Source organism: Archocentrus centrarchus, chromosome 19, assembly GCF_007364275.1.
Source record: "Archocentrus centrarchus isolate MPI-CPG fArcCen1 chromosome 19, fArcCen1, whole genome shotgun sequence".
Classification (NCBI taxonomy): domain Eukaryota; kingdom Metazoa; phylum Chordata; class Actinopteri; order Cichliformes; family Cichlidae; genus Archocentrus; species Archocentrus centrarchus.
In genome coordinates this window covers 28,413,140-28,436,114 of record NC_044364.1, presented here as the reverse complement: position 1 = coordinate 28,436,114, position 22,975 = coordinate 28,413,140, and the positions used below count along the sequence as shown (strand labels likewise).

At 45.2% G+C, this 22,975-nt stretch overlaps 1 protein-coding gene across 1 annotated transcript in view; it reads left to right on the top strand.

Annotated features, from left to right (window-relative positions):
• The first annotated feature begins 6,865 nt into the window (after positions 1–6,865).
• dusp3a (dual specificity phosphatase 3a) overlaps positions 6,866–22,975 on the top strand; it is a 30,827-nt gene continuing 14,717 nt past the window's right edge. Inside the window, exon 1 of the mRNA XM_030754363.1 lies at positions 6,866–7,216. Coding sequence (XP_030610223.1) covers positions 7,026–7,216 — 191 coding nt within the window. The 5' untranslated portion in view covers positions 6,866–7,025. The remainder of the gene's footprint in view (positions 7,217–22,975) is intronic.

The following is a 22,975-nucleotide window of genomic DNA, read 5'->3' as shown; positions in this document are numbered from 1 at the left end:
GGATTATGCTTGCCTCAGCACTGGGCCAGTCACCCCCCCCCCCCCCCCCCCCCCATTCCAGGAGCAGTAGGTGGGAAACATTTTTACAATTAAAAATCTCGGTGCACGTATAAACATACAGCTCTGCTCGTAAAATACTCCTCAATCACTTCAAGATTCCCCCCACATGCTGCTTTTACCTCCATGATGTAGATGTAAACACCCAGTGTATCAAATATATCTACAGTCCTTTAAAGTGTGTATATGTATGTATATACCTATTAAACCTATTACAAAATCCCAAAGAGGACCAAAGTTCAGTCTCCTCTGCTTGTTGGGTGAAAAAGCAGAATATATTCCAAGCCAGAGCTGCTTTGAGCCCCTAAAGAAAATTTGACAATTATTTGGCAAAAATAATGCAGGAAACGTAAAACACTTGCTCCACTTCCCTGAACGCAGACCCCACCAGAGTCGAGCTTAAAATCATTGAACTTGTCACTCCCTGCAAAACATCCACTATGTACTCAGCAGATTTTCACAAATAAAAATACCACTGATGCATGTCGGTATCTGCCAGATTTTTCATAAAGAGCTAATATCAGATACTGGTGAATCAGATCTGAGTGTGCCCTGTAACTGCACTGCCTGTCACTGATGGCTGATCTGCAGAAGGAATCAGGTGGTGGTCATCCAATTAAACCGGTCATGTAGCATCAGGATGTAAAATTAGGACAGAAACTGTCAATAAAAATGCTACTAAATCAATGTTTAGCCCTGAGATGTCTCAGCCAGATGAGGCTCCTGGTGGCCTCTGTTGTAGAAACCCTGCATAATTGATCTAATCCACATCTCTGTTACATTATCTATCTCTACTTTCTATTTAAAAATGGGGACTAAAGTAAAGACATGACTGGATAAAAGCCTCACAGCAGATAACAAGAAAAGTGACAATGTTCAATTTTAATGCAAAATGTTCATTAAATGAAATGCAGTACATGAAGTAAAACCACAGACCGTACAGTACATAAAAGATGGAAGTTACCATTGTGATGTCAGACACAGTCACATCACGGGCTGATGTGGTGCAATATGGGCCCACCCTAAAGTGGGGTGTGCTTTATCATTCTTCTGGGCACCACAGTTTACAAAATAAAAAAATCATGTTGTATTCAATAAGACTTTAACCTACTGACTGAGCCTCTGAATGCAGGAAAGTGTTACCTAGGGCAGGGAGCCCTTTTCCCATAGACTTCCATACAATCACAAGTCTTTTTGCCACCACAGGAATCACCTCCTGCTGACCGTTAGTAAGAAGAAGGCACTTTCCATATCAAACCTGAAAGCTACAGGCTTCTTTTATATATACTCACCTACGCCTGTTCAACTGCTTGTTATCAAGAATATCTCATCAGCCAATCACGTTCCAGCCACTCAATCCATTTAAGCATGTAAACATCATGATGACCAGCTGAATGATCCATGTAGAAAACAAAGGATAGAGCTGTCTCTTTATTTTCATAACAGTGTAGTGTTTGTAGTAGTAAATGTGAGGATCAGCCTGTTATATTGTTAAAATAACCCTGCTTTGCTCACATATAATTTCCACTCAGTATGCTTACACAAGCATAATGTTTTGGAGGGAGTTGAGCCAACGTAATGCCGTCCCAGCTCATCCTCAGGCCTAAATTTTGTTGTTAAAGCTGTTTGCAGCTGAACTGTAAGAGTCTTAATTCCATCCTTTGAAGCTTTAAAAACATATGATATTCATTCTTGGGATTATTGTAAAGTATTTCCTAAGTTTGTTTAAATTCCATCACAGAATTGAAAAAAATGAAGCTAAACATCTCTGTGCCCAGGCAGTGGTGACTCTGTGTGACATCATAAAGAGCCAAGAGTAGGAAAAAACTCTGAAGCTGAGAGTTTAGAGCAGTGTGAAGCCAAAGCTTTACCTCACAGGGATAACCATCATTTTCTCATCCTGGGGAGTTATAAAATTCCACTTTGTCAGATGCTACCTGCATTTCCCTGTTGGACACAAGGTGCCCTTTGGTGTCAGCACCTTGATACTCTGGCAGGATCGGCCACTGAGTGATAACAGTTCCATTTTAGAGACATAAAAAGTCCACGTCAGCAGGTTGGAAGCTTGTGGTACATAATAAATAAAACAATCGCACGTCAGCACTGACAACAAAGCTTTTATTGATGTCCTGAGAATGAGAATAGTCTGAGATTATTTGTGCATGTGGTGACCTCTTCATATCAAACTTTGTCCATGTTTAAGTATCCATGATCCACCATGGCAGCAGTGTACATGTGTGACAGAAAATAAGGAAAAGCTTAATAGGTGCACTTCACTGTTACACTGTTATACGCACACACAGGTGTATGCACAACAGGGAGCTTCAGTTTTTGCTCGGTGAGATCTGTTGTTGCCATGGCACTCTACTGCATCTGCTTACATTGCCATGGAAACACAAAAGTGATGACTGGCATTGGGGCTGTAAGTGAAATGGGTCAAGAGCACCTGAGACGAGTCAAACAGCCCATAAAATGTGTCAGTGGGCTTTACTGGCCGACTGCAGCAAACCCTGCTGACCTCCGCAGTCACAGCAGGAAAAACCTCTCAGCACATTAAACAACAAAAGATGTGTGGAGTTAACATATCACTCCACTAAACAACACACTCCTGTGTTCATGTGCCACTCTGCCGGTGACAGAGCAGTGACAGGAAACTCAGCACTGGAAACAGGTCACACACATTCTCCAAAATATCTGGACTGTTACACATTTTGTTACAAACAGAAAACAGAGGAGATTGTAATCAGCTGCACTCAGCAAACGTTTCCTCTCGAGTAATTTTAACTGAGATCAATCTTTTGAGGGCCACTGGCTGAACACGACCGAGTGCACCTGAATTGTTATGACTCATTAACCCACTTAAAAAGAAAAAGACTCATTCACGATCGCCACCAAGAGGTTACCAAGAAGAACAGCCAAGGCTGTGGATTGAAGCTCTCCATCGCTGATGTGGGACTCCTGAAATACAACTGATGATTTTCCATGGATCATTTACTTTTCACTGGTGCACACTGTGTGTAATTATTGTTTGGTTAAATAGTTCCGTTTCTGTGCATCTGAAAATCCCAGGTTCTAGTGTTTGAAAATGCTGAGTTGATAGCAAAGTAGCTCCATCTTGTGGTTGTGCGTGACCATTTGTGTCAATGCTTTGCTTCACTACAGTGCAACAAAAAATATATCATCGTCCATCAAACCAAATGGATCTGCTTATGACTTTATTATAAATCATTTTAATTGAAAATTCTGAGCCTGGAATCACATAAAGTTGAGCTGTTTTGCTTCAATTGGTCAGGGACGCTTACAAGAGATAAATATAGTCACAGCCCCCCCAGGGCCGAAGAAACAGGCTCTTAAGAGCTTTGCTGACATCTGGCGGTGGACTGAGTCAATACATCTGGTAAGATGTGTCAAACATATTCATCAGGAGGATGAGTGGCAACAGCTACAGATTATTCCACCAAGAGGGTCAGCAAATAAAGATGTTATAATTTATATATCTCCAAAGTTAGGAAATTCCAGCAGCTCCAACATTAAAGAGACCTTGTTACAAAAATACCTTAAAGTAGAATACAATCAGAAAAAAATTACTTAAATAAATGAGCTCAATTACATAGAATAAATTAATAAAAATAAAAATATAGGAGCTAAAAAAAACTAAATCTAAATATATATGTTAAATAAAAAGTAAAATCTGAAATAAAATATTAAATGATCATTTGTTTTAGTCAAATAAAAGCTGAATATAATACAACAAAATGACTTTTAAAAGTAGGTCTCATGTTTGATGAATTCAAAAAACCTTACTAAATCAAATAAATAAATAAAAAGCTACCACCAGATATGCCATCTAAGTGTGTGTTCAGGGCTACACTATTAACATGACAGAACAGATGTTTCTCTGCCGGACAGATGTTTCATTATAAACAGTTATGAAAGACATCCTGTTTCTGCCCTTGTGGCAGCAGAGCTGAATCGTTGTGTTAGCATTAGGAGTCTTTATTGTCATTACACCGCATACAACAACATTACAGAGCAGGCACGCCTTCAGCTGCAAAGAAAATACACATTCAGTCTTTTAGAGAGCAAATGTAAAAAAGCACTAATGTTTAAAGCGAGCAAATGCTGGGACCTTCTCTGCAGAGTCACTGTGGGTGTAGAAGGAAGCCAGGTCTACGCTTTCAAACATTATTTCCCCCACATTTCAGGAGGAGATGACAGCCTTATCTGGAAATCTTATGGATGAGGTTACAACCATGGGAAATGAATCACCCAATTGCCCCTGTGCTGACCACAGGAACATCTAAGCGCCCTCCCTCCCAGTGTGTGCCCACCCTGTCAGGCACCACAGCCTCCAACAGTGAGCTGGTAAGCCTGTTGGAGTGTCCTGTCTGCTTCTTCCTGAAACTGAAGCTGATTTATTTGTTTTCAGTGTTCTTTTCTTTCAGGTTGTTTTCTGAACTCTTACTCTAGTATCATGACCAGATTTGATGATGGTGTTATTGAGCTGGGCAGCGCTACACAGATTGGCCTCTCTGTAGTGATGTTATCAGCACAGTAATTTGATATATACAGAACTTCTATGTATTCAACCAGTTTCTGATATTCAAATATTAGAACCTCTATGTACCTTGTAGTTGTGAGCACTTCCTCAGGTCAGGTTTAAACAGTCTTCCTGTGTTTATGTTTTATTTTGTCCTGAGAAGGGTGTGAGCAGGAATAGGTGCCTATATGGGTGTTTAATAGTAGAATAAATGTGAAACAAAATGTGGAATAAAAGAGGGCACAGGCAGTGGAGGATGCCTGTTCCGGATCATCATTGATCAGGATCATCCATGATGTTTACATGGTTCATCCAGTTTGCAGCCAATCACAGAGCCAGCCTTCCTGATGGCCTGCTCCAACGCTGCTGTCACAGCAAAATGCTACTGTTGCTGCTTTTTGCTGTATTTCCATACCTCCTATACACATGTTCTCAGACATAAACAATGTCAGATATCCTCTCAGTGACACTTTTCTTTGTTTTGCATATTCCAGTGTTTTCTGTTTCTGTTAAAAAGCTGCTGATCCTCTGAGGGATGCTATTTTTTCATTTCACCTGCCCAAGATTATTAGTCCCAGCTGCCAGTTTTAGTGTATCATATAACTTAAAAGATACACTTTCTTAATATGTTAGCATTATGGAATAAAAAAAATTACAACACCTCATCATAAAATTGAACAACACAGCTTAGGATGAGCAAAAGCATGACAGAAGTGAGCAAAATTTTATTCACGAGTGTAAAACTAGATAAAAACTTATAAAACTTTTCCAGCTTTGCGAGAGTTTCAGATGTTGATACTGAGTAACACTTCGAACTTTTTGAGGTCTCTTGTCACATCCCTTCAAAGGCTTCGGTTTAAGGTTTAAAAAAAAAAAAAAAAAAATATATATATATATATATATATATATATATATACACACACACACACACACACACACACGCACACAGTGCTCGGCATGCATCACTGCTGTCCTCCTTCCGTACAGCTCTCGTCTCCCGGAGTGTCTGCCCACCGGCGGGGTGTGTCTGCCGGAGATAGTGGTGGCGACGAAAGGGAGCTGCGTCAAGTGAGCCTCAAACTCACAAGCTGATACCGGAAGCTGAAAGTGTATTGCTACAAAATAAAAGCACTACCCCGCTTTTTACTGTAATTTAACTTTTAAATCAATGAATTTGGACTAAAAGACACGAACAACATTGCAGTTTGGTCGGATCAAGAAACTTAAACTAAAAGTTTTTTAAGCCTGAAATTTTTGTGCAACAAAAAACATTTCTTTCCATAAATTGACATGAATACTGGTGCAGGCTTTCCTTTAGAGCTGAAGTAAGGTTCACCACTTACTTGATAAAAAGTGGCTCACACTCAATAGTTCAGTTCAGTTGAAGGGTGTGCTTGAGGCCGATGTATGGAAGCAAACTTGTGTCATCAGGATCTGAATTTTAAATGCCATTGAATTTCTGGCACTGAATTTTTTTAATGCCGAAAAAAAGTGATTGAATTTTTTGCCTCTGAATTTAAGTCTCTGAAATTTCACTATCTCATTTTCAGTTTATTTTTCAATGATCAAAACATACCGATGCTCTATACGAGACAGCCAAGTTCTTTGCTACTGCTAAGACTGAGTTGCTTTGGATTCAATCACTATCCCTACAGTCTGGAGCTCCTTACAAAGCCCTCATATATTTTCTCTCTACAGAACTGCCTTTCAGGATTTAATACTCTTGCAATAAATAAATAAATAAATAAATAAAACTGAGACCGTACTGCAGACTCTTCCAGAAGAAGCGAATCTTCCAAAACGCCTACTAATTTTAGTGAGCCTCAGTCCATTGTAACACTGATTACTGTAGGAGTTTATATAGTATCTTATGCACTTTTTTTCTAGATAGCTCTGTCTCATAGTAATCAAGTTGTTTCTAGAAGGCAGAAGTCGTAACGAGCTGCAAACTATCCGTTGATCTAAAATCCCAACACAAGAAAAATAAAATTTAAACTAAAGAAAATTCATCCATCCATCCATCCATCCATCCATCCATCCATCCACCTCCCCACCCCACCCTCCCTGACCTCTGGATGAGTGGAAGCAAATGGATGGATGGATGATCAAAAACTGTTATTATCAAAGAAAAAAGATCGGAAGGTGATCAGTTTTTAGATATGTTATGAATCACAGCATTGATTTATTCAATGAAATGTATCTTTTTGTTTGAAAGTGTGGCCGGAAGTGCGCATAAAAACTGTTTCGCACTTGTCACCGACGTGTGAAGCTGTGGCGCTCGCGCCTCTTTGGATTCAGACACCTTATAGACAAGAAGACAGCGCGCGCACGACTCACGTGCGGAGGTAAAATGCAGCTGAACAGGATGAGTCTGTTGAGTCGGGCGCTGGCTGGAGTCTAACATTAGTCTGGGAGCAGAAGAAGAGCCATGAAGAAACACCTGAGCCCTACGAAACAGCAGCAGCAGCCGCCGCCGCCACCACCGGCTGAAGTCCCGGTTCCTGCCAGCGAGGTGACGGTCCAGCAACTCAACGAGCTCCTGTCCGACGGCAACGGCTTTTACAGCCTACCGACACAGCACTTCAACGAGGTCTTTCCCAGGATATACGTCGGTAACGCGTGAGTCATTCACCATTTAATCTAAACGCACACGTGACGGCGCTATGACACTGACAGGTAGGACAGCTTTTATTTCAGAGATGCTCCTTAAACAGCCACCGAGCGGACGCGACCGTGACAACGGTGTCGCATGTCGGGTAGCGCCGCGCAGGCAGTGGTCCTCCACTGTCATCATGGAGGAAGCGACAGGCGGTTGTTGACAACAGATAACCCCGAATGACCAGCTTGATTTCAGCGAGCAGCCAGTAGCCAGACAGATGGATAACACAGTAATAATAACTATAATAATAATGCAAAGATGTGTAGCACTCCTTGCCTTTAAAGCAGAACACTGAAGTCAGAACACGAAGAGCTGTTTTTCCTCAGTGAACCCCTCTCTGTCATTAGTATCACTGGCATGTCTTCATCAAGCCGCTCCCCATTCAGTCCTGCTGGGCTGCAGGGACACAGCAGCCGTCACCCCCCCATCTTTCATTCATAAAAAAAAAAAGAAATCCATGCAGATCAAATTGTGTAAAAAGGAGAATGCAGATTTCTTAGAATTTCTATCCTAGATTGTGAAGATTTAATCTTACACTGAAATGTCATAAATTTCATATTGTTTTTGGTTTATTTTAAGAAGCCTATGAGCTAAATTGGTATCTTGTCCCCCTAAAGGCAATTCTTCCTCCCCACCTTTGACAAGTGTTGGCACATATGAGATTGTGTGATTTTTGAGGATCTTCCACAAATCTCTTTATTTAGTAAAATTAAATTGCATAATTCCCTCGCTTTCTTTTAAAGAAATACATTTTAAAAACGTACACCCCCCATCTACAAAACAGATGTTGATCAGCGATATCTATGTTGCGATATCTTAACGCTATAATATAACAATCTGTTTTAGTGACTACACTGATAGAGTAGGGTCATCGGTGGGAATCAACGTCAGCTGTGCGTCATCATCATTTTCCGAGGAGCAAATCTTTACTGTCTAGTTTACGCTCACATAAGGCAAACAGAAATGGCAAATGAGCACAGCCAAGGAGCTGGAAGTAGGTCATGTGACACTCTGCCTGAAAAATGAGCTCATATTTAATATTTTTCCTGTCAAGTAACTGATTAATCAGGTAATCTTCCATCTCTAAAAGGAAACATGACCTACATGTGTACTTCTGCCACGAAACACAGCGAAAATTGTGACTGCAAATATGTGTTGGACAACTTCTAAGACTAAACACAGACACAAACCAGACCCTTGTTTTCTTTGTGCATAATCAAATCATGGGACAGAGGTAATAGAATTAAGTTAATAGCAGCTGTGTGTATGTTTATTTCTTATTGTAAGAGATGCTGTGCACACAGACCGACACATGCAGTGTATATACAGTATATTTGTTTATTAAACAGGTCAGCAGCTGAACCATAAATCCATGGTTGTTTGTTGACTTGGTGCTATTGGCTTTGCAATGAACATGCCGACTGTTTGGGAATTTACTACCCGGTGTTCCAGTAAAGTATGAGATGTACTGTAAAATCTTCCTGCTGAACAGAGAGATAAACAAATACACAATCCTCACTGATGCTGCTATTCTGAGCCTTTTTCTCTTTAATAGCACTTTTACAATGCATGCACCGCAGCTCTGAACTTTTCTAGACCTTACCTGACACAACTGCATGTGAGGCTGTAGAATTAATATTAAATGCTTTTTTCATCTGCAAATGCAGAACCATGCATGTCAACATTTTATGCACAAATCCGTGATTCACCAATATTTTATTACCTGATTTGTTTGTGTGCATGGTGTGAGGTCGTTCTAAAAGCTGTTACTTCTAGTCGTAGCAAAAGCTTTTATCAGTGACACCACTGCCAAAACACGTTTGCCAATAACATTTTTTTAAAATTATGAAAATTATGCTTATGATTATTCTTCACTATCTAATAGAAACATGTACAAAAAAAATCTAAATGAAAACTGAAGCAGCAAAGTGTATGAAACAAACATTTGAGCCACTGCCAAAGATTGTGGTCCAAACCCTTCTTGCTGTGAGGTGACAGTGCTTACCATTGCATCACTGTGCCTACTTAGTTTAATTCCTAATTTATATTTATTTGATTTTAATTCTGAGCATTTGTTGTCTGATGCTGTGTTGGAAAACAAAAAGTAATTATTATTTAATAGTACCTGGTTTTGGAGCCTTCCTGTGTAATGTTTGCATGCCCTCCCTGTGCCCGTGTGGATTCTCTCCGGGTGCCTCAGTCATTCTAAATTGATGGTAAATTGTCTGTAGGTGTGAATGTGAGCATGAATGGTTGCACGTCTCTGTGTTAGCCCTGTGATAGACTGGCGACCTGTCCGGGGTGCACCCTGCCTCTCGGCCTGTGACAGCTGGGATAGGCTCCACTGCTCCTGCACCCCAAAATGGCTAAGTGGGAGATGATAGATGGATACAATTGAACTACATGTAAAGAACACAAAATATTCACTGAAGAGGTTACTTTCTTTGTTTCTATATTCTTATAGGAAACCCTGTCAGCTTCAGGTTTTACTAATGCAGAGGTCAAACGAAACAGTTGACAGAAGAAGTTCCAGACTTAATATTGATCATAGATCAATATTATAAAAACACATTTATTAGAAAAATGGTTCCATCCTTGCCGGATGTCATCACTTACAGACGTCTTGGCAAAACCCCACTTATGGATGGTCTTCATCAGTAATTGCAGTGAGTTTCTCATCTCAAGCCAACAGATAAGGCAGTCCTTGTCCTCCATCTGCTCACTTCCTTTTCTTCCTTTCTTTCGAGTCACAGTCCGTGTCTCAGAGGAAGCAACAGCCATCTCCATTTCAGCCGGTACCCCCTCCCTTTATGTTTTTAAATCCTTGTAACTCCCAAGAAACACTGGAAAGCTGTGCCTTTTCTGCTTCTTCCTTGAGATAAAAGCATTTCCTCGGGCCTCAGTCAGGCAGGTCTAGAGATCGGTCGGTGTGTATTCCCAGCCTGTTGGTGAGAGGTTGCTGTCGGTCTCCAGGTGAACCTGGTCACAAAGATGGTGCTGCATCAGAAATCTCCTTATGATTGCTTTGGTTGTTAAGTTTGCCACAGTCAGCGGTAGCTTGCCTGGAAAACACGGATCAGTTTGAAAACACCTCTTCTGGGGTTAAAGTATAAATTTGTTGCTAATAAAGAAAAAAAACATAAAAAATAGAGTTTTTGAATATGTTGCTGGTTTGTATACAAGCTTTTACAGAGCAGTTCTTATGGCACGTTTATAAATTTGTGGTAGAGAGATCAGGTCCAGGGATCCCCCAGAGAAACTTGTGGCTCCAGTCACTGCCAGCAGAACGGTGGAGGAGGGCGAGCCAGACAGACTACAAGCACATTACTGTAGCTCAGTGCTACAACACAATCAATCTAGATGTGCCAATCTGCCCGGCCAAGTCTCCAAACAAAGTGCTGGCAGACCTGCACTCTGCTGAAGCTGATCAGAGAAAACTGTCAGCATGAAAGAGAGACTCTGAAGTGCTCTCAGCTTTATGATTTCTTTTTGAGGAAGAGGTTTTGATGTCTGATGAACAAGCTGGGGTTTGAGTTTTCAGAGGGGGGTAATTACAGGACTATTTTATTTTAAAGCATATCTCAGAGCATAGAAACAGCTTGAAAGCACAGTGTAGTGTAATGTGATATTACAAATGTCTCAGGCAGGGAGAGGTGTTATTGATCGTTGATTAAAGGCTGTGCCTTGTCCACGGTTTCCACCTCTGGGACCCGGTAATCCTCCCTGCTCATCTCATTAGTTGTACCTCGTTACAAATCAAATTATGTATCTGACTGACGAAATCAATTGGATCAAAAAAATTGCACCGATTAACTCAAGACTAGCATGCGGTGCGTCCTGCACAAACGACTTTTACAGCTCTCGACTCAAATTAGAAAAAGATCTGTCCTTGAAAATATTCATTAGACTTTCTGATGATGGGTACCCACAGGAATCAGGCCCATTAACCATTTTTAGGCTCTGAGACACAGTTTCCTGCAAGATTATTATTTTTTTGAGGTCATGACACAGTTAAATTTACATAATAACAGTTCATTTGTGATATGGTTACTCATACTGGTATATGATGGTATATGATTTCTGCAGTCGCCATGTCTCTGTGAATGGCTTCCAGTGTGTATATGAAGCTAAAGAAGCCGGTTGAGAAAACAGAGTTTGAGGACCTTTTACTAAAGCAACACAACATTTCAAATGGTGCTGTTTAACTGTAATATCAACAGTTTACAGTGTTTTTTTTAATGCAGTATTAAATTAAAAGTAAGTACCTGGACACATTAATTCACTTTTATTTATATAGCCCCAAATCAGAACAAACGGTCGCCTAAAGGCGCTTTGTAGTGTAGGTAAAGACCCTACAATAATACAGAGAAAACCTAACAGTCAAAAGGACCCCTCTATGAGCAGCACTTGGCGACAGTGGGAAGGAAAAAGCAGCCTAGGCCTATAGCAGCATAACTAAGGGCCCTAACTATAGGCTTGATCAAAAAGGAAAGTTTTAAGCCTAATCTTAAAAATAGAGAGGGTGTCTGTCTCCCGAATCCAAGCTGGGAGCTGGTTCCACCTGCGAAACATTCATCAGTGCAACTACATACAATATACTGATGGTTAGCAACTCCATATTTTTATTCATGGCCTCTGCTAAAGTATCCTTGCATGAGTCACAGTTCAGAGTAATCCTTATTTATGTTTTTTTTAAACCTTTATTTTATCAGCAACAATAACCTGGCATGTATACCTCATCCCCTCAGTTACTGTCTGAAATAAGCCGTTTTAGATTACTTCCAACTCTCTTTAAGCCAGCTTTCTTCTGATTGGCTGTCCCTCACGAACAGAGGATTTGAACAGAATATGGGTGGGGCTTTGCTGCTCACAGCAGGAAGTTTTTTTTATTACTGAGAGTATCTCATAATACTTAAAATTATGATGCTTTCTTAGCCCGTTAAAGACCCTATAATATGAAATGGTTAGAAGCAGTGAGCAGGACATTTAAGTGCTTAATGAGTTTCTCATGTAGAAGAAAAAATGGCAGAAAATCTGTTGAGTAATGGAAGTGCACAGGAACGACACCCTGCCACATTTCCCCCTCCACATAAGGAAATACAGTATTTACAGTTTGCATAATCACATTAATGAATATTTTTAAGATTTACAGGATCCACTTATTATTGCCACTGTGATAACGGGCTGATCTGTGGGGCCAATCTATTTAATTCTGTGTTTATTAAGCCATATATTCAATACTGAATGCACTACATTGCACATCAGCAGCAGTCTTCAGTGCATTACTGACACTCGGCAAACACCCAAAGCCAAGGAATCGCATCAGAACTGGAAAAGGTTGGATCAGTGCATCGTTGGTCCGTGCGGGGCATGTTTTCGTCTGCTGCCGTTTGTCATCTCACCTAAAGCCTGTTTCCAGTAGACTGAGGTTCAGTTTCTGTTTCATTGTTACTTTCAGAAACTTTTCTGCCTGTTCTGAACACGACTTAAATATTCTTTCTGGAATCTTTCAGGTATTTTCACAGCTCTATTCCACCTTGATACAAGTTTTCTCTAAACTCAACTGGAGTTTCCTCTGTTGGTGTTTTGACCCACACATCTGCATTTCTTGTCTTTTTGCTGATTTATTTACCCCCCCCGAGCATGCGCCCCAAAAAAAAAAAAAAAACAGCAGAAAGCAGACATTCAATATAAGCTTAAAGTCAGTAATCCAATAAACAAGACATTGACTACAGGAGCTGTTGTGTTTTTTGAGCTATTCAGTGTTTGCATCTATAAGTGCATTATGACTTTGCCAGCTTGCACTGTTTTCAGATCAGTTGTAGTCAGCACTCTTAAACCACGGTGTGCAGCTCAGGGACTTAAGGTGTGGTTGTTTGCTTTGAGAAACGCTCTGGCTCTTTGTGAAGCTGGTCTTTAATAATGGATGTGTTGGGACTGCAGATCCCCGGGTGAGGAGGCTGGGACAGGCCCGGCGAATAGGAAGGAAGCCATCAGCTGTGAACCCAGTTGAACCTACTGTGCCTCTGCATTGTGTAAAAGTACAGTACAGGCATCCTACTACTACACTTTACACACAAACAGATGCACACGCCTCAGCTTTGCTCCCTTCACTTTTTTTTTTTGCATTTAAGCGCTCGTAGTGTGCATGCATATTAAATCATTTATGAGCACTACCTTAGTCTAAATATACACAGACTTTTTGTGAATGAAATGGAGATCATATGAATGTGTTGTCTGCATTTTTGAGTCTCTGCCGTTCAGTTGATATGCTGGTAGACAGGCTGCTTCATCTCTCCTCCTGTGGCTGCAAAGCAAAATGGTGAGAGAATTTCTTATTAGATATTGGGGTGGGGGTGGGGATGAAGCCTTAACCTCTAGGGAGCTGCCCAGGGTCACCTCGCCTCGCCTCACCAGGCGAATGTTGATTTTAAACCTTTACAGGGTGAATGTTTTACAGATTGATGATTTTAAAATGGAAGCAAAACAAATATAAACTTGAATCGGGGATCAATAATAATTTGGTAAAAACGTCAGTAATGCTGCAGTCTCTGTAAGTCAGTGATTATTGCTCATTGCTAGTAATGTGCCTTTGGGACCAAGAGCTGTGGTGATTTCCCTACAACTATGAGCAATTTAAATTTTTTAATTTTAATTTTGGCTTCTATTATAAAAACTCCTGTAGGCCCAAGCACACACAGCTTTCAGGTTTCTTCCCATTTTACTTGGAAGTTTGGTTTTCATGTGTCTTGCTTGCTTGTGCTGTTTATTTCTCATTCTTGCTCCTTGGACCCCTGTTTTGATTAAATTTAGTTTAATTTTTGGACTTTGAGCATTTTTGGATTCTTTAATCAACCACTGAAATGTTTTATCTACACCTATGACATGCATTTGGATCCAAAATCTAAAGTCCCTTAACAAACACCTGGCTAAGAATCAGTTAATGTTGTATAAATACTGATGGCAGCACTGTTTGTCCAGATGCTTGCCAAAGCTTTGGTGCTGTCTGCTCTCCTCACATCCTATGCCTAATAACGATCCTAGCAGATCAGCTGATCTCAATGCCAGCTAATATCAGCTCAGCTGATACTTCATCATCTGTCTATCCGGGCGTCTGTCCATGAGGTTTTACCTTTCTGGTCTATAGACTCCAAAACCACAGTTGTGAAATTTGGCATATGTGTTCTTTACTCTTCAGAGATATTCATAATATCCTGGATCTTTAGTATCCTTTGTACACTTTGGCTGTGTTTATCTGAATGTGGAGAATAAACAACATGTGTCATGGTCCTGGGCCGGTGGCCCAGTATTCTATGTTCCGGTGATTTAGTTCTGTTTTATTATGGTTTCACTGTTTCTGTTCCCTTGTGCTCTGTTGTGCTGGTGTCGGTTATCCTTCGGTGTCTGTATTCCCAGGTGTTCAGCCAGTGTGTACTCTGTTAGGTTCTTTCCTGTTTTATTTTGGTAGGTCTTTTGTCTGTGCGCTTTTGGTTTAATTGTGCTTCCTGTGTTTCCCTCCCAGCTGTTTCCCATTTGCCCATTACCTGCTGTGTTTATATTGTCGGTGTTTTCACTTTGTCCTCGTCGCGTCGTCGTCGTTCGCTCCCCTGCTGTGTTCCTCTGTGGTTCAGTTTTGTCCTGGTTTTGAGTTCTGGTTTTGTTCCTGGTTTTGTCCTGCACTTTGCCAATTAAAGACTGTCTTTTCCATTTACCTCGTCTGCCTTGGGGTCCCCTTCTTTCCTGCCACACAGCTGATCCGTGACAGTACGACGCGACCACGAATGGACCCCGCAGACTCCGACCCCTACAGTGGCACTCGCCTGGCGCTGGGGGGACCTGCTTTTTGGAACGGTCCCCGGCGACGCCACTCACCTCCTCCTCCTAAGCCACGAGTTATCCGCACTGGCGGAATTTTTTTGTCTCCTGCCGCTCGCTCACCTGTCACTCCGCTCACTGGTCCCTCCCCTCCTCAGCGGGCGCCGCAGCCATGGCGGAAGGGGAATCCCTGGCAGCAGCTGCATGATTCGTCCCCGGAGCCGTGCGGTATGACGCCGCGGTTTTCCATGCCGCAGCCACGGAGGACGAGATCCCGGAGGAAGCAAAGAGACTTTTCGCCGGAGCCGCCGCCCGGAATGACTCCGGAGGAGTCATTTTTCCGATTCCTGGGACACAGGGGTCCCTGGCCTCCCAGCACTTCTGCTTCACCGCTGCCTGTTGCTGAGGGAGGAAGGCCAAGCTCCCGACAGCATCGTAGAGAATCGCCGCGGGAGCAGAGCGGGATAACGCCGCGGAGACGGTCACCACAGCCTCCAGATTCCACACAGCCGTCGCCGCTTCATACTCAGTCACCAGGTTCCGTGAGTAACTCTGTTGCCATGCCTGTTAATGTAAAGACTGAGTTCCTTGACATTGGGCTGAACAAAGGAGCCGCTAAAGGACATGTGTTTTTTGAGCAGGCTGTAAAACCCAGCCCCAAATTCCCTGTTTCACTGACAGCCAAGGATAAAGACGTTTCGTGTTTGTCTACAAAGAATGGTTTCCCTGCTGAGGGCTCCCGGTCGGATGTGTGTAACTTTGTTTATAAGCTGTGTGATCTGTGGCTTGAACTTCATTGTGAAAGGCAAAAGGAAGCTATAGTGCAGAGGCTACGTAATCTGTTGTCAGTACATCCCTGGCTTTTGGACTCTCTTCCTGCCCTAGTTAGGGCCTTTGTCATAGAGGTCTGTCATTCTGACACCCCTGAACTGGCTCCTAAGAAATTAGCCACAGAAAGAACTGGGGGTTCAAAGACTGATGGCTTCGTTCCTGTTTCGCGGGTGGAGGCAGCCACGGACGGGCTGTCCTCTGCACCCGTACCTGTTTCGCGGGGGGAGGCAGCCACGGACGGGCTGTCCTCTGCACCCGTTCCTGTTCCGCGGGTGGGGGCAGCCACGGACGGGCTGTCCTCTGCACCCGTTCCTGTTCCGCGGGGGGAGGCAGCCACGGACGGGCTGTCCTCTGCACCCGTACCTGTTCCGCGGGGGGGGGCAGCCACGGACGGGCTGTCCTCTGCACCCGTACCTGTTCCGCGGGGGGGGGCAGCCACGGACGGGCTGTCCTCTGCACCCGTTCCTGTTCCGCGGGTGGGGGCAGCCACGGACGGGCTGTCCTCTGCACCCGTTCCTGTTCCGCGGGTGGGGGCAGCCACGGACGGGCTGACCTCTGCACCCGTTCCTGTTCCGCGGGTGGGGGCAGCCACGGACGGGCTGACCTCTGCACCCGTTCCTGTTCCGCGGGTGGGGGCAGCCACGGACGGGCTGACCTCTGCACCCGTTCCTGTTCCGCGGGTGGGGGCAGCCACGGACGGGCTGACCTCTGCACCCGTTCCTGTTCCGCGGGTGGGGGCAGCCACGGACGGGCTGACCTCTGCACCCGTTCCTGTTCCGCGGGTGGGGGCAGCCACGGACGGGCTGACCTCTGCACCCGTTCCTGTTCCGCGGGTGGGGGCAGCCAGGTCCAAGCCTTCACAGCAGTTTTCAGTGTCGTCCACAGTGCCTCTTCAGCCTGTCTCTCAGTCAGCTGTAGCTCCAGCCACCTCCCAGTCTCAGTCAGCTGTAGCTCCAGCCACCTCCCAGTCTCAGTCAGCTGTAGCTCCAGCCACCTCCCAGTCTCAGTCAGCTGTAGCTCCAGCCACCTCCCAGTCTCAGTCAGCTGTAGCTCCAGCCACCGCTCAGTCTCAGTCAGCCTCTGTAGCTCCAGCCACCGCTCAGTCTCAGTCAGCCTCTGTAGCTCCAGCCACCGCTCAGTCTCAGTCAGCCTCTGTAGCTCTCAGTCACCGCTCAGTCTCAGTCAGCCTCTGTAGCTCTCAGTCAGTTTCCACGCAGTCAGCCCTCTCTAGCTCTCAGTCAGTCTCCACGCAGTCGGCTCTCCCTCAGTCCGCTCCCACGCAGCCGGCTCTCCCTCAGTCCGCTCCCACGCAGCCGGCTCTCCCTCAGTCCGCTCCCACGCAGCCAGCAGCTCTCCCTCGCCCTCAGTCAGCTCTAGCTCCAGTCGCTCTCCCTGCCCTCTCTAGCTCGCAGTCTGCTCTTTCTGTCTCTCGGCCTGCTTCCACGCAGCCAGATCTCCCTAGCTCCCGGCCTGCTTCCACGCAGCCAGATCTCCCTAGCTCCCGGCCTGCTTCCACGCAGCCAGATCTCCCTAGCTCCCGGCCTGCTTCCACGCAGCCAGATCTCCCTAGCTCCCGGCCTGCTTCCACGCAGCCAGATCTCCCTAGCTCCCGGCCTGCTTCCACGCAGCCAGATCTCCCTAGCTCCCGGCCTGCTTCCACGCAGCCAGATCTCCCTAGCTCCCGGCCTGCTTCCACGCAGCCAGATCTCCCTAGCTCCCGGCCTGCTTCCACGCAGCCAGATCTCCCTAGCTCCCGGCCTGCTTCCACGCAGCCAGATCTCCCTAGCTCCCGGCCTGCTTCCACGCAGCCAGTCGTCTCCCGGCCTGCTTCCACGCAGCCAGTCGTCTCCCGGCCTGCTTCCACGCAGCCAGTCGTCTCCCGGCCTGCTTCCACGCAGCCAGTCGTCTCCCGGCCTGCTTCCACGCAGCCAGTCGTCTCCCGGCCTGCTTCCACGCAGCCAGTCGTCTCCCGGCCTGCTTCCACGCAGCCAGTCGTCTCCCGGCCTGCTTCCACGCAGCCAGTCGTCTCCCGGCCTGCTTCCACGCAGCCATCTTCTGACATACCCAAACTGTTCCCTGAGCAGCCCCTGCTGCCCAGGATGACGCCCACTCAGCCGGCACCATGGCCCTCTACAGTCCGCTCAGCTCCTGCTCCCTCTGTAATTTTGGTTCCCTTAGCTTCCCCAGTGTCAGCTTCCCCGATTCCAGTTCCTTTCCAGTCAGGTACCCAGTCAGTCTCAGCAGCGTCTCTGTCTCAGCCCCAGTCTCTCCCGTCGACTGCTGTAGAGTCCCTGGTCTCTGAGTCAGAGTCCCAGTCAGCTCCCCTGTCGCCATCAGACTCACCTAACCTATGCCCTGCAAAGCAGCCCCAGCCTGCGCATCCAGTGTTCGAGCATCCGGAGGATCCCGCTCAGTCGGAGCCGCCAGGGGGTCCCGCTCGGTCCGAGCGCCCGGAGCCAGAGGGTCCCGCGCCGGAGCCAGAGGGTCCCGCGCCGGAGCCAGAGGGTCCCGCGCCGGAGCCAGGGGGTCCCGCGCCGGAGCCAGGGGGTCCCGCGCCGGAGCCAGGGGGTCCCGCTCGGTCCGAGCGCCCGGAGCCAGAGGGTCCCGCGCCGGAGCCAGGGGGTCCCGCTCAGTCCGAGCCGCCAGAGGGTCCTGCGCCGGAGCCAAGGGGTTCCGCTCAGTCCGAGCCGTTGGGGGTCTCCGCTCAGCACGAGCGTCCGGAGGGTCCCGAGGGTCCTGCGCCAGAGCCCGAGGGTTCCACGCCAGAGCCTGAGGTCACCCGTCTCCGCCACCGCATGCCCCGCGGCCGGCCTCCAGTGCCTGCTCCTCGTCGCCGCCGCCGCTGGGAGCGCGGTCGGCCTCCAGTGACTCCTCCTCCTCCTCCTCGTCGCCGCCGCCGCCGCCGCTGGGAGCGCGGTCGGCCTCCAGTGACTCCTCCTCGTCGCCGCTGGGAGCGCGGTCGGCCTCCAGTGACTCCTCCTCGCCGCCGCCGCCGCCGCTGGGAGCGCGGTCGGTCTCCAGTGACTCCTCCTCATCGCCGCCGCCGCCGCTGGGAGCGCGGTCGGCCTCCAGTGCCTTCTCCTCGTCGTTGCCGCCGCTGCTGGGAGCGCGGTCAGCCTCCCTCGTTTGGACTCTGCTTTGTGGCCCTTGGCCTGTGTGGCCCCTGAACTGTGTTTTTTTTGTTTTGGGATTTCCCAGTGGGTCCTCCTGGACACTATGTACTGTTTTCCTGGGCCCTGTGTTTTTGTTTTTCTGACCCCTGTTTTGAGCGTTGGCGCTCTTCGGCCCTGTGCCACTGCCTTTTGTTTTGGTCCTGTTTTTTGTTTAGTTCCTGGACTGGTTTGTTTTGTTTTGTCTCCTGGGTTTTGTTTGGTTCGGTCCCTCCGTCCGGTTCCCCCTCCTCCCGCCCTGGTCCGGTTTTGGTTTTTCTTTGTTCTTGTTGTGGGCCGTCGGGAGCCGGCCCTTAAGGGGGGGGTACTGTCATGGTCCTGGGCCGGTGGCCCAGTATTCTATGTTCCGGTGATTTAGTTCTGTTTTATTATGGTTTCACTGTTTCTGTTCCCTTGTGCTCTGTTGTGCTGGTGTCTGTTATCCTTCGGTGTCTGTATTCCCAGGTGTTCAGCCAGTGTGTACTCTGTTAGGTTCTTTCCTGTTTTATTTTGGTAGGTCTTTTGTCTGTGCGCTTTTGGTTTAATTGTGCTTCCTGTGTTTCCCTCCCAGCTGTTTCCCATTTGCCCATTACCTGCTGTGTTTATATTGTCGGTGTTTTCACTTTGTCCTCGTCGCGTCGTCGTCGTTCGCTCCCCTGCTGTGTTCCTCTGTGGTTCAGTTTTGTCCTGGTTTTGAGTTCTGGTTTTGTTCCTGGTTTTGTCCTGCACTTTGCCAATTAAAGACTGTCTTTTCCATTTACCTCGTCTGCCTTGGGGTCCCCTTCTTTCCTGCCACACAGCTGATCCGTGACAACATGGAGGATTTCAGGCTACTAATGCTGTGATAATATATGCTGATGATATGCTGCCTCTTTCTCATGCTTGATTGGCTTAGCCCAATCAGGTGATCATATTGTGCGACTGGCTATTCGATTCCCCATATCTAGCAGCTGACCTAGGTGGCTAAGCAGCCGGCAGTAGCTGATCGTGAGAACCTGGGGAATCTTACATTGTTGCACTCTGTCTATGGTAACATCAGTTCTAGGCTGCAGCCTATTTATTAGCCTGTGATGCCAACTTCTGATTGGCTGATCATTATCTATTGTGTTGGTCAGGGATGACTCATGGCCATAAAAAGTGCAGACTATGACTCATCATTGAGCAATGTTAAAGCCATACCTACAGCATACCTACATATTACCAGAGGTGGCAAAAGTACAGACATTCTGTACTTAAGTAGAAGTACAAGTACTTGTGTTCAAAAATACTTTGGTAAAAGTCGAAGTACTGGTTCAACTTCTTTACTTAAGTAAAAGTAAAAAAGTACAGGCTCTGAAATGTACTCAAAGTAAGAAAGTAAAAGTAGTTCTTTGGCAGACATTTCTACCTGCTATTTTTGTGTAAAGCTAACCGAACCTCATTATATATTATTGTAATTATATAAAATAAACATGAGAACACAAATGTTACTCCAGTCTAAATTTTAATCCTAATGAATGCACTCAGCTTGAATCTGTTATGTAGGACAAAAACTGTGAAAGGCAATTTAAACACAGCTCTGTTCTCTGTGTCCTCCATAGTAGAGGGTGACTGTGCCTCCACCTAAACACAAACATGAGGATACTCAGGGGTTACAGTGGGATTCAGAAGGTGGAGGAACCCTAAGATCAGCTGTAGTGGCTCTGCATGGGGAGAAGAACCACAACTTTCTATTGTGAGCTGCAGTAAATGATGTTGGTGTGCAGGCTGTGATCAGCTGACCTGCTGCTGCTGCTCTGAGGTTTACTGCTCTGTGTGGATGAACTTAACTCACAAAGATGTAACCCAGTATTTCACAGCTATCTGAGCTGATCTCCATCCCCTACACTGACAGCATACAGGCTGTAGAAATGTTGGATTCAGTGAATGAATCTCAGCATCAGCAGCTTTGATTCAAACTCATCTCTGCTGCACTGATGTAACCTGTAACTCTGACCATGAACACAAACACTGTGCTCCAGTCCAACACAGAGCTTTACTGTAAATACAGTACAACAAGCTAACCTGTTTATCACACTAAACTGCAGTATTTTCATAGAATCTTTGAATAACACAAAGTCAGCTTACTTCAGTTTATTTTCCGGTCCTTACCTTTAAATCTAACCTCTCTTCTTCCTCTCCTGTCCTCTTTCTCCATCTCTGAGTGAACTTCTCTCTCTTTGCTCTCCCTGAAATACAGCAGCTCTTCTTTTAGCTAGCAGACACACTGTGTTACAAACTGCACACACTTTGTGTGTTTGCTGATATTTGTTGAGCATTTAGAAACGTTGCATTTACCTGCCACACGTTACTCCCTTCATGCTCGCTCCTCTTCAGTAGCGCTAGCTAAGCTGTTTATGTGCCGCGAGCACAACTTACGGACTCGGTCCGGCCCGATTATAGCGCTATAAATGATACATTACTTATACGGGTTTACGTATTTAATCCCTTTGTACCCTTTAAGCCCCGGGGGATGGAGGATAGGCCAGTAAGATTGTCTCGTATCTGTTATTATTCCTCCGTTTAGCCTCAGATCGTTTGTTTGACTGCGCACTGACTGGAAATGCAAACTTCTCCCTGACGTGTTAAAAAGTAACGAGTCTGTTTGAAAATGTAAGAAGTAGAAAGTACAGATACTTGTGTAAAAATGTAGGGAGTAAAAGTAAAAAGTACTGAGAAAAATAAATACTCAAGTAAAGTACAGATACCTAAAAAATCTATTTAAGTACAGTAACGAAGTATTTGTACTTCGTTACTTCCCACCTCTGCATATTACTAATATGTTTACCATGGAAACTTTTTTGTGTCTGTTCTAGGATGTGGTTACCAAAAAGTCTTTGATATTTTAACATTTCTACAAAATTGAAAACATATCTTTACTAACCCAGGGGTGACTAAAAGTATTTGGATAAAAGTTTAGGCCTCCAAATTAGGGCAACATATTTTTGCAGAAGGTGATAAGATGTTTGCTGAAGGCTTTTCTATTATGAAATGGGGGGAATGTTATCCTGACTTATTTTGTATTTTCATTAATTGTGGGAGGATATCCCTATTGGTGATGGGGCTTGTTCTATTTCTGTGTGTTTTCATTGTCTAGTGATGATGTGCAGTTTCTTTTTTTTGAAGACAAATTATGTGGCACTAAAAGTACCATAAAATCGGAATACAATTTATAACCTAAATACACAAAGAGGTATTTTGTTCAGAATCAATGGGCAGTGCCTTTGGCCAGGTTGGATGTGGATGCAGACATTGGGCAGGCAGGCAGGCCGGAGCAGCCAGAAGCTTGTACTGCTTTGTTATGGTTTATTAGCTGTGCGGGGCTGTTTGCTTTGTATGGGCCTAATGTGCAGTAATGCAGTTTCTAAAAGGCGACATGTATTAGAGCAGGAGGTAAGCAGAAACCGATTCATTGTTTTCTGGAAGTAGAGTGGATGATGATGATGATGATGGAAGTGAAACCGCTGGACTGGAGCCGTCTCTGAGAATAGCTAGATTGTTCTTTTTGTCTGTTGTCCTACAAAAAAAGACAACACATCAGAATCTGCAGATTAATAAATACATCAAATAATGTGTTCTTAGTGATTCTTTTGTTCATTAATTTACATTTCTGATAAACGTATTAGTTGTATTAGTGACTGGATATGGGCAGTGTTTTAATGTCTACCCAAGGATGTTTAGCAATTTATTTTTACATCCATCAACATGAAAACAAAACAAATAGATTTTACTGTTTTTATTATTATTTTACTTCACTTTATTTAAACCGCTAACTAGCTAGCCCAGGCCTTCCTGTTTTACATTACACTGACCAGGTCACTGTTTTGGTGATTACCAGAGTGTCCTGCTGACAGGAGCCCTTGTTGTAATTTTGTAGGAAACACTAAAATCAATATGGTTATAAAT